At 44.7% G+C, this 12,633-nt stretch overlaps 1 protein-coding gene across 2 annotated transcripts in view; it reads right to left on the bottom strand.

The window, feature by feature from the left end:
- PRDM5 (PR/SET domain 5) overlaps positions 1 to 12,633 on the bottom strand; it is a 1,215,944-nt gene that overhangs the window by 476,376 nt on the left and 726,935 nt on the right. For both annotated transcript variants that reach the window (XM_069631172.1, XM_069631173.1), the window contains one exon: positions 2,883 to 2,976. In XM_069631172.1, coding sequence (XP_069487273.1) covers positions 2,883 to 2,976 — 94 coding nt within the window. The remainder of the gene's footprint in view (positions 1 to 2,882; positions 2,977 to 12,633) is intronic.

The following is a 12,633-nucleotide window of genomic DNA, read 5'->3' as shown; positions in this document are numbered from 1 at the left end:
ATTTGTATAGCGACTTTTCCCATTAGTATGGTCTTGAAGTGCTGTAGGTTGAACGCTCTCGGTGGACCGAAGTTCAAGTATGGGAAATTTGTCAGAGGAGTTTAGAATGTGTGTGCGTGCATTTTAGCCAATATGAAGGTAGGTAGGGGTGGCCAAGTCCCTGCTAGCCACCCCTTTCGAGCTGGCATGTGGTTGGCTATCGAGAGGTCTGGAGAGTATGCAAGAGCAGGAGAATAATTATCACCAATCATGCTCTGAGCATATTGTGACAGATGAGGCATATTCAGCCTTTTGAAAGGCATAGGAAAGTGTGCATTGTTTGACCATTTTGTTATGGACACCCTGAAGTCATTCCCCATTGGTTGACCTGAAGGTCATCAAACAGGCCTTAACGTTGACCTGAAGAGGGGCATATTTTCCTCCCAGGTTATAATAACCTTTTACACCATTGGGTAGGGATGCACTCTCCTTGGCTGTGTTGCCTCACCACCCTCTACCGAGCCATGAGGAATAGGGAACGAACCTTCATCCTCAGAATTTCTGGTCTCTGTGTTTGTAGCTATCCAATGACTATTTGAGAAACATCAGTGTGTCCTTGTGACTGGTTGTATTCCTTCATGTGTCAGCATTGCTGTCGCTTCCCAGCAGTTGCAAGTGCTTTCATAGATCCTCTGCATCAGGCTCTGTAATGTCTACTACACCAGGTGAGAGAATCATAGATAAGTGGCAAAACAATGGGCCTCATCACGAGTTGGGTTGATGCGGTAAAAATGTGGTGGTAGTGGCATTACCGCACTGCCCAGTTAAGAGTTTGGGGGAAAGCAGGAGGATTCACCTCCAGCTCTGAGCTGGAGGTAAATCTGTTTACTTTCCACCCATTTTCAGTGCAATACCGTGGCGCAATTACCGCTGCAGTAATTGCACCGCAAATGCCCCATTGAGTCCTATGAAAGCAAAAACAATGGGGACTTACACAGCCACAGCCACCTGTAATCTTGGGGTAATACTGCTGGACCCAGTTGCGGTAATAGTAATTGCATTGGGCAGTATTACGGTGGATATACCGCCGGCATACCGCCCAGCTTGTGATGAGGCCCAATGTGTGCATCATTCCCTGCTGCACTGTTGCATCAGGCCCAATAATAGTTCATTATTTTCTGATCCGAATGTTCTTTACTATAACTGACTTGACCTACATCGTACTGGGCTACAACCTTAATCCATTCCCACTCCTGCCACCACATCCTGCCTCCATCTCTCGATTCTAATCTGCTAAACCCTCCTTTGTCCATCAACCTCCTGTACCAAGCCCTGCTACCACTACTCACATATTTCAGGCCAAAAGTGTGCATTTAGACCACGAAAATGGCATTGATGAATTGTACAAAACCCAACAAAATAACATCCCCCAACACCTGCACTTACCCTGGAGAAATTGATCAGCTCTGAAGTGACAAACATCTGGCTTGTCATGCCACAAGGTGTACACATGTTGGTGTTTGGACATTGCTTACTTGACACCAACTTCATCATCTACTGGTCAAGATGAGCATGCAGTGATGTGCAGTGAGGAACACTTACCTGTTGCCGACTGGCTGTGCCATGGTCTGACGTAATTATGACACTGATGAACCCTGTGTTCAGCCTTGTGGCTATTGACTCTTGTTCAGATGGGGACTGGCTCTGTGCTACGGCCTCTCGCTATGTCATTGGCGTGTGCCCTTGGCAGAAACAGTGTCTAGCTGATTCTGCTCTTAATATTCTCCCAACTCTTCATGTCATCATAGCTCATAGATGTACTGAGGACATCTTTGGCACCTGGTCCACATCGTGTGAGCGGTGACATCATGTGCGTTTGTAGATGCGCACATTAAAATGGGCTGCAAATTACAGCAAGCACATGATTGCACGTTAGATCATTTAACATTAAAATGTTAAATGATTTATTGTGCAAACATTTGTTAGCTGTAATTTGTATGCATTCACTTTTTGAATGCAACATGCACACACAGTTGCTCAATTGTGTGCGTGTCCACACACACACTTGCATAATTGTGCACTTGGCCAGGAGCTATGTTTTTTTTCTTGTTTTTCGGTAATTGGGCAGATAGTGTTTATTTAATGGCTGTCTTATCGTGCATTTCTTTAATTGCCTCTGTTTTGCTGTTCAATACTCTTGTGTTTCTGACAGTCATTCTCATGTTAGTGTCATATTGAATTCAGAATATGTGTTGTTCAGACCATTCTTTCAATTTCAATGCATGCTATGTTCATCTCAATGTATGCCTCATTCATTTCAATACACGGTGCATTAATTTCAACGTGTCATATTTAAAAAAAAGGTGTACTTTTGACGTGAACGGTTTCATACAGAATAGGCACTCTTACAGAGAAAATAATCCGAATGAGGAATGTGTTCCTTTCTGGATGCACAACAAAATATACACACGCAAATGCGGCAGCCTTCTGACTTCAAAGAAAACTCAGCTCATTTATTTTTCTTTCACGACCCAATAATATTGAATACAAACACGGCACTCATTGTTAAAGTTGTCTGCTTTGTGTGTATTATAACCACCACAAACTATCAAAGCACCATGCAATCGCTTGTCAAAATACACGCAGGTGTTCGCATCCGGAAACCAAGGAAGCCTGGGTAAGTGAGAAGAGGATGCGGACAGGGGGATTCCAGTTGTCTTTTTTTTTTGGGTGAAAAATCCCCTTTCAACTGTTTTCTAAAGAGACTCGTTTATAATCATTCACAACAACCCAAACAGAGGGCAATTTCCCACCACGTTTCCTTGTTCTTGCCTGAGAGCCGGGGGTGTGCACAGGCCAATTCCCAGAACCCCTCGCCGCATCCCATCGGAAGGAGCACTTACTGTTGTGTATTAGCAGGTGTCGCTGCAGCGAGAATGGCGTGCGGAACAAAGCCTTGCAGTCCTCACACTGGAAGGGCCTGTACTCCGAGTGCGTCTGTGGGGCAAAGACAATGCGTCAGGTGCAAGGCGGCCAATTAACAGCAATTACCATAACGATAGCCCACCTTCCCCCGGAAGAGGAAACTAGAGAAGACCCAACAAAGCACCCCAAGCTTGCGAGAGAACGCCAAAGCAGAAAGCAAGGCAAACTGTTCATCCAAAACGTGAAACGTGGTTTAAGGCAAAATAGATATACAATACACGTCGATGCTTACTCTAGACGCGACAAACCCCCGTCCCAGGTTCGCTTTTATAGCAAATTTAGAGTGAAATGTCAACGTGGTAATTTGCTGCCGTACTCAATTCCCCCGTATCGTCCCTAGAGTTACCAGCAAGGAGTTGCGACATTAAAGCACACAAGGAAAACGCCAGCAGTGACTTAATCGACACGTTCCTGGCCTTTTACATCATCTTAAAGAGGAGACAATGTTATCACTGCCCGGATCCGAGTGACCCTCGCAGTTGCAAAAATATGTCCAAGGCCATAAAAAAGAAACTATTCCACAGACAATGTCAGCAAATGGGACAGATGTCGGGGGCTGTCCCTGAACCTGCTTTATCTCACTCTCGTGCAGCAAAATGGCTTCCTGCTTCCTATTCCAACACGAAGCCCTGGTATCAGTACTAGAAAATAAAGCAACACAATGGCCACCTAACCACTTTCCTATCACTTTAAGATAGGCGAGGTGAATGGGGTAGGTGGGGGGATGGAGGGGGGTCGTGCGGGGTGAAGGTTGGCTGTAATGTCCTGGGGGGAAGGGACGTGCGGGTTGAATGTTGGCTGTAATGTACTTTTCATTTAGTGCCTCTTTTTCTTGTGACAGGCATTGGTGGCCTAACCTGCGGGAAAGGAAGTATTTGAAATTCACCAAGAACGGAAACCGAGTGTTCAGTTTAGGATTAAGCGTTTCGATATCAACTTCACAATCTGGCAACAAACAGTGACACTCTTGTTTTTTGTGAATTTTTTTATTGTAAGTGCACAACTACCAATCAGTCATGAAAGGATGTGGCCAACACATCTCTATATGCTCTCAGGATAAAGAAGACTTCCGCGCCTTGAGAGCATCATGCAAACCAAAACGTGTGGGTTGGCCTAATAATATGGCCCTTTATTATCACTTGTCTTCTGTTTGCTTTTAAAGATGACAAAGTTTTAGCCTTACAGTTAGGTCCTCAAGTAATGATTAACCGCCAAAAGCATAGCAGAGCTAACCCCAACCATGGCCCCACTACCCAGTAATACATCATATACATTGTCCATGAATAATGAGATGAGACCGAGAGCTTCTTCTGATTTGACATATTCAATATAATTGGAAAACACATGGTCGCTTTCTTAGAGTCATCCTAACGGGCGGTCCTAGCCCTGCTCAGGCCACAAGTATGCCTGGCCCAAAAACATCCTTTCCCGGGTGACTCTGCCAATCCTGTGTTGCATGGTGCAATTCAAAACCCATGAGCCCTTATGACTTCTGTTTCCGCTCTTTTGCGAGAATGTCCCGCCCTGCTATCCGACTGCTATTTCAGTCACTCTCATTTTAGTCAATTGATCGAACAAAGCCACTGCAACAGTTGTTGAGGACTTCTGGTGGCTGGGCTGGAAAAGAGACCTCTCTCTCTCAGCCCAGGCTATTTAAGTGTCTCCCTAGGCCAGGCTGTGTCTGGCCGGAGACTAGGAGGGCACACATTTCTGCCCCCTCAGTGAAAGGAGGCGAGTCCAGCGGAAGGAAGGGCTAGAGGTGTGGCCTGCTATGCCAGCTGCCCCTCTAGCGCCCCCAACATGGGCTGGTGCATCTGCTTTAACCCAACTTCAAACAACATATGCCTCATCACAGAAATAAGAGTGTGGGGAATGTTTGTGGTGGCTGCTGTGGAGTGGAGTGAAGGTCCCGTGGAGACGAGAAGCAGGGCTAGGAGAAACCCAACTGGCTATGGAACATCTCGGAAAAGGAAACCCTACCCAAAGGAAGCTAGAAAGCTGGTGGCCTCAAGCCTGGGCAAAGTGTGCAGATATGGATGTGTGGGCTGTTTTCAGTTGTTTGGCAGTCCTTGGCATGCTGGCATGAAGGTGAGGATGCCAGACGAGAGGGGCCGTATAGCCGACCGTAAACAAACTGAAGTCTGAGGGCCTCCAATTCCCATTACTTTTTAAAACTTATTTATGACAAACATTTGACTGTCTAATATTTTAAATATATTCAAAACATCAACACCTTCTGACCTACATAGCGTGAATATGAGTCATCATACATAACGGAAGATCAGCAAGGCCCTACACTTACACCAGCTGTAGCAATGAACACTGGCAATAGAAAGGCCCATACTTCGCACAAATAGATAGCCCGACCCCAGGAAGACACTGAAGCCAGGAGGTCTTGACTCAAATTTAAAAAATGCTGTGGGGAACCTAGACACCAAGATTGTCGAAGCTAAACAATTCTTGAAAGTCACTGACCATGACATACTGAGAAAGCATGCCCTAAATAGTGGCACAGAAGGCAATGGAAAAAAAAGACAGACCTGGGTTAGAATTTTAATAAGGTGGTATAGTCAACTGCAAGTGAGCACAAAGAGCCAAGAGCCGGAAGGCTCAAATCCAGCCTAGAAATTTGAGGTAGGCTCACACCTGCCGCAAAGGACAATAACAAAGATTAGCAAGGGGCACAAATCAAAATATAAGGCACCTAAAACGAATTATGCTAAATATATCAAATTACTTGTGATCCAATTACCAGTGATACATTTTCCACTTAAAGGAGTAGCTCAGTATTTAAGGCATCAAACCAACTTAATGCCGCGTTTGCTATGTTTCTCCCCCCCCCAAAAAAAAATGTTGCCAGAAAAATATTAACTTGGTTATTAGCTTTATAAACAGCTTTCCTCTAAAGCAAAACATCTTAAAATCCCTCAACCCAATATATTGCATAGCTTTGATTTCAGCAGCAGGGCTAGCTTTAATAGATAGAGCACACACTGTGTCTTGCTGACAAGAGGGGAGGCAGGAAGGTCTGAAAACATGCTATGCTATGTTATTGCAATTCTTACCATGCACCACTGCTATTTTCATGTTCTCCAGGTGCTCATATGAGCCTGAAATGAAAACATAGGAGGGTGGTGTTTAGGGGAGTAGAAGGAAAAGACAGGGTGCTGTGCTGAACTATCGGTGTGTAGAGCCAGGAGCAATTGGCACCTGTGTGGGTGTTTTCTAGGTGGACAGCGATTTGCACAATGGAGGTGCTTTGTTTACAGACGGGTGAACTCCTGTGTCTAGGGAGAATCTGGTGTTCTGGCCAGTGTACTGGGTTGCAAGTTGATTCTAGCGATGTAAAGTTGTGTCTGTTTTGGAGTGTGCTAAGGGTTTAATTTGACTGTTTGGGTTGCAGTTGTGTGCACGCAAAGCTAGTTGTGATGTGCTTGTATCTTTCACATTGGTCATTATGATATCATTCATGTTCTTACCTTTGTTCTGGTTTCGGGTAAATTAAAAGAATATTGATTGACTAGTTTAGTATAAATGCCTTATCCTTCAGTAGTGTGCTGGCTCAAAGGCGTTTTGAGTAAATTCTATTTGAGCATCGTTTTGAGCTAGATTGGTCAAGCAGTAACATTAAACCGTGTCCTGTCAGTGGTATTTCTAAGCAGTCATCTGAGAGTTAATGGTTTAAATGCAGCTGTAAGTGCACTACTGGTGTAATAAAAAACGTCATAACAATTGTGCCTTCAGCTGCTTGATTTATATATTTTCCTGGTGCTGATTTCTTTTTAAAAAACAAACATTGACACATGCACCAGTTTTGGCTCATGTATAGGTATTAGGCATTTGCCAGACACAATCACACAATTTTAAATCTGCTACCAACTTTTGACCAGGCTGAACCCTTATGGTAGTGCCTGCCAAATGCCTATCACATGCCTACACAAAAGCCAAAATTATTGGCTTTTCCAGTACTTTTTTTATGGGGATTTGTGATGTGATGACATGTGAAAAAAACAGAATTGTGTTTAGTGTGAGTATCCCATCTTGCCAAATGGCTAGTTTGGATGAGAATATTCATACTGCTGGTAAATTGTCTTCAAAGATCTGACAAGTTCAGGCTAATTGGAAGAAGGACAACTGGAGAAATTGGCATTAGCCCAGTACAGCAGTGAGGAGTCTGATGGTAATCTAGCCATGATCTGACACTCAGCTGCCCCACCCACCACCTATTTCACCAGTCCTCCTTAGGCATTCTCATCACCCGTGTCATCAGCAAAGGATGGAGGAAGGCAAGGTCTATGCCTGTTTGTACATTTTCAGGCCTGATAGGACCAAGAGTCAATTACTCTGCCCCCCACACACCGGGTAGACATTTCCATATGCCTCCTGCCATGACAAACCATCTGCATCCTCTCCAGGGTTCGCACAAGCAAGCGGCCAAGGCAGCCCCATATAGCTACCGTAACAAACCTCATCAATGCCCCTTATGCACCGCTACAACACTCTCCCAACTATGCACATTCGTCCGCTTATGCTGATTAATGCCCTCTCTGCAGCTGCTCACACTGCTGACATTGGCAACCTCATATCTTACAGTGATCTGGATGCCTTGTGTAGCACATATGCCTGGTTCACACCCACCTCTTCCCACATCCTATACATCTTCCTACCTCATGGTTACTGTTTCCAAGAAACTGAACGCATGGAGAAACCCAGAGGTTTGGCGGATGTCATCCCCAAAATCAAAAGACCCTGTATGATAAGCCCTATGCCCATAACCAGCTCTTTCATATGCCTCTTGCTAACACACAGTGATTTGGTTACCTTCCACCTCATCTATGGACCATCTCAGAGGAGTGGTGATTTCATTTTTTCGAGCCTTCTCTGCTCCATAAAATATCATTATTATAAAAGCCTTTAATGTCCCTGAATCTAAACCAGCAAAACATCTGTGGACCTCAAACAAATGGTACTCTTACCCCACATATGTGAATGTCCACATCCCATGCTTGGCCTCCGCTTTACCCCCGTGCTAATTTTCTGCAAGGACCCACTCCCTCTTGACTGGACAAACCTGCCACAATCCCTCTACATCACACACATCATTGCCACACAAAGGTCAGGCTGAATGCCTAGTTATTGAATGCCGCTCTTTCAATAACTTATCACCAGACACCCTAGGGAAACTTCATGACTTTCCCAATCACAGGGGATGCTGAAGCCCTTCTAGAATCATTCAATCATTCCTCTAAGGAGTAAGTGATGCCCACGTGCCCTTAAAAACTTGCCATGGCAAAGCCAAACCACACATGCTATGGTACACACCCAAGCTCTCCTCCAAAAAATGCTTGGTGAAGTGATGGTACATAAACTGCAGCTTGGAATATCTCACATCCCTCAAATCTATGTGCATCCAATGCTGACACATGATCTCCATACCTAAAATTGCTTATTACAACTCCACCAACAAAGCAGCTTCTACCAGGAGCGAAGCCTTATTTGAGGTAGTTAAGCACGGCATCAAGCCCACACCCAACACTGAGGTGCCAGCTTCCCAAGTAAAATGTGACAGCATCAATATCTTCTTGAAAAACAAAATGAACACAACCAGAATGCTCATGGACACCTCCAAATTGGACAAATATCTGATTTCCATCCTCTCGCGCACTCCCCTCCCTTTGACCAAATTAATGTCCCCCACAACCACAGGAGCTCTCATATGCACCTGTTTTTCTAAAACCCACCACTTACATGAATGATGTCATCCCAGTCTCCCTCATCAAACAGCTCACTGGCCCAGTGCTCCTCAGCATTGTGAACACATCCCTCAATGAGGCCTCCTTCCCAGATGCACTCACAACAGGTGGAAAACAATCACTTTTTTTAAACATATTTTTGATTGTATTTCAAAGTCAACGACTTTCCCCAACACCCCTTACCCCTCCCTCCCACCGAGCCCCCCCGCCGGAAAAGCTGCATTCCCCCTTCTCATCCCAGGATAGTGTTCATGACATGAATAAGTCCAAAACTCTTATTTTGTGTGGGCACCATTGTGTCAGATTGTAAATACGCAAGCACTGCTCCCCATTCCTTCTGGAAAGTCTCTTGATTACCCTGTAGCTTATGTGTCATCCATTCCATCGTTACCAGTGCCCAGACCTTCAGCAGCTAGTAAAATATTGTCGGTTGAGGACCTTTGTTTCCACTTCTGGGCTATCGCAAGCCATGCTGCTATCAATAGGCCCATAAAGCACCTTTTCTGTATTTTCGTAAATGTCTTTGACTTTGGGTCCCCCATCCCACATGGCCCATGTCCGATAACATCCCCTGTATCTGTTTTTTTACCCCATCCCAGAAGCTCTGTATTCCTTGGCAGTCCCACCAGATATGCCTCTAGTTTCCCACCATTGTGCAGCCTCTCCAGCACAGATTCGACGCCTGCAGGTACATTCCCGTCAGTCTCTCTGGTGAATAGTGTGATTGGACCATCATTTCTACCCACATTTCTAACAATTGTATAGACCGTGGCAACCTCGGTATGTTCTTCCATAGACCTTACCAAGGAGCCCTGGGGATAGCTTCCCCTAGAGTCGTTTCCCACTTTTTCAAGTAGCTCCAATGGAGCTCTTCTTTCTGCACGTTTAAAATATATATAGTGTAGCAAGCAGTTTCTCCAAGCCTGTGTTGGTCACTATATATGTTTCAAATGGGGTGAGGACTCTCGTTGCGGCTTGCGTGATGGCTGGTGATACTAGCCAGTGTCTGAGTTGCTCATATTTATATCTGTCCGAGTGTCTCAGACCCAGTAGTGATTTACAATCCTCAAATGATCTGATGTTCTGCTTGTGGAACATAACCCTATTTTCGTGCACCCTGCTGTTTCCAACTTTCTAAAGAGCCCCTTTTCCATTCCCGGTGGGAACTCCAGATTCCCAAACATGGGTTTAAATGGGGCATGGTCTTCTATTAGGATGCCCCTGCTGGATAACTCATCCCATGTATCCAATGTCAATTTCATCACTTCGCTAATATGTACGTTAGGGTGTCTATGTTGTTTCCCTATCCATAGGGTCTGCGTCAGTGGGGCTCCTGTCACCCCCTGTCCAGCCCAGATTCTTGGAGAGTCTCCCGAAGCCCATTCCTTTATTACCCACAGTTGTGCCGCTTGATAGTATTCATAGAAATGCGGCAGGGATAGCCCTCCCTCTTGCAGCAGAGCTGTCAGTACCATTCTAGCTACTCGTGTTTTTTATTTCTTCCAGATCTATGATGAGATTGACACTTATTCAGTGCCTTAAAACGGGCTTGGGGATCTTAGTCGGGATGGCCAGGAAATAGTAAAGTAGTTTAGGTAAGATATTCATTTTTATTGATATCATTCTACCCCACCATGAGATCAATAAGGGGTTCCATCTTGCCAGGTCTTGTTTGATTCTCTCCAGAAGTTGCGGATAGTTTTCCCCATAAAAGTGCCCCACCTGTGCTGTAAGGGCTATGCCCAAGTATGTGATACCTTTGTCTGCTATCTTTAGATGTAGGGAAGATACCCATTATCTAATGTAGTTTTGGTCCCCAGCTAATATTAATATCTGATTTTTGTCTATTTATTTTTAGACCTGAAATTGCTCAGAAACGTTCTAGTTCCTGTATCGCTTCTGGTAGCGAGCGTACTGGATCCGTGAGAGCCATTAACATATTGTCTGTGTATGCTACTACCTTATGGGACCTACCTGCCATTTCTATCCCTTTCAACATGGTTGATTCTCAGAATCATATTAGGAGGGGTTCCAAGTAGATAGCGTAAAGGAGCGGGCATAGCTGGCATCCCTGTTTTGTTCCCCTGGGGATCTTTACTCTATCTGTGACTTCTTCATTTATGGCTATTCTGATGGAAGGAGAGTTATAGCTTGCCTGGACCATTTTTATAAACGGATCCTCCATCCCCATGTGCTTTAGTATGCGGAAGAGGAATGACCATTCTACTCGGTCAAATGCCTTTTGGCGTCTACTGAGAGTAATACTGCTGGGGTTTTGGTTATGCCTATTTTCTCCAATAGATAAATGATCCATCTTGTATTGTCTTGGGTTCGCCTTCCAGGAATGAAGCCGAATTGATCTTGACCAATCAGGTCTGGGAGGAGTGGTGATAATCTGGCTGCCAGGATTTTCGTGTACAATTTTGATTCTAGGTTGATAAGGGCAATCGGCCGATAGGATTCCGGCTGCATTGGATCTTTCCCCGGTTTGTGGAATACCAGTACCGTGGCTTCGTTCATGGATGCTGTGATGTTCCCCACCTCTTTGAACGTGTTAAAGAGCCTTGTCAAGAATGGGGCCAGAATATCTGCGTATTTCCTATAGAAGGTGGCGGTGAACCCATGTGAGCCTGGGGCTTTGTTTAGAGGAAGTCCTACAATGGCATTCTTTACCTCTTCTTTGCTGATTTCCCTGTCTAAGGATTGTCTATCCATTTCCATTATTTGCGGTATGGTCACCATGTTTAAATATGAATCTTGTTCTTCGCTAACTGGATTATCCAACTTATAGAGGGACTAATAGAAGTCTTTGAAAACCTCCCCTTTATCTCCTTTAGGTGTCTGCAGCTCCACCACTTTGTTTTGGACATTTCTTACCGTTAGAGTGTTTTGTTTGGCTCTCAATTGTTTGGCTAGGCCTTGTTGGCCTTCGTGTAGTACCAATGTTTAAGGTATAGTAGACTCTTCTCTGTTCGTTTCATACATATTGTTTCTAATTGGCCCTGCACATGTCCCAGGGCCTTCTTCAACCTATTACTGAGGTTTCTATTTATTTCACTTTGAATTTCGCCTAATTTTCCCTCCAATTCTCTTTCCCATTGGAACCTCTGCTTATCCTTGGACGCCTTCAGGGCTATCATATGGCCTCTCGTCACTGCCTTGAAGGTTTCCCATATGGTTTCTGGAGACGCTTCAACTGTGTCATTATGAACAAAGTACTTTGTGATCTTCACTCGTATATTGTTCTCCATGATGGGGTCTTGGAGTAGCTCTTGCGGAAGTCTCCACCTCCAGAGTCCCTTGTTTCTACCTGGTAGTGAGACCTCCACCCACCAGGTCGTGTGATCTGAAATCGATATGGGCCCTAGGTCTATCTCTTTTACTCTCCCCAGAAGCCTCACCGACACCCAAATGTAGTCTTTCCTGGACATTGTATTGTATGCATGGGAGAAGTGTGTGAACCCATTTTGTTGGCCCCTTTGCTCCCTCCATACATCGCAAAGTAACAGATTTTCCATTTTCTGGCAGAGGTTGTTTATGGGTGCCCCATGGCCCTAATGTCCCTTGCCATTCCTGTTAATATTATGTTGCCAAGCTAGATGCAGATCCCCTCCTAGTATTAAATCACCTTTTGCAAATTCTTGCAGTTTCTTCAGTACCTCCCTCATGAAACTGTCCTGTCCCATGTTTGGTGCATATATTGAAGCTAGCATGAGTGGATGTCCTTCGAGTGTCACGTTAGCGAAGATATATCTCCCTGTTTTGTCTACTATTGTGTAAAGTACCTGTATCTTCAAGTTATTGTGAAATGCCATGAGAACTCCTTCTTTTTTTTCTACCGTGTTGGATTGTATAAGATGCCTATATTCCCTAGGATGAAGTTTCGCTCTATCCTTCAACCTGATATGCGTTCATT

Source organism: Ambystoma mexicanum, chromosome 6q (assembly GCF_040938575.1).
Source record: "Ambystoma mexicanum isolate Mex_15411 chromosome 6q, UKY_AmexF1_1, whole genome shotgun sequence".
Taxonomy (NCBI): Eukaryota; Metazoa; Chordata; class Amphibia; order Caudata; family Ambystomatidae; genus Ambystoma; species Ambystoma mexicanum.
This window is presented reverse-complemented; position numbering and strand designations above follow the sequence as displayed.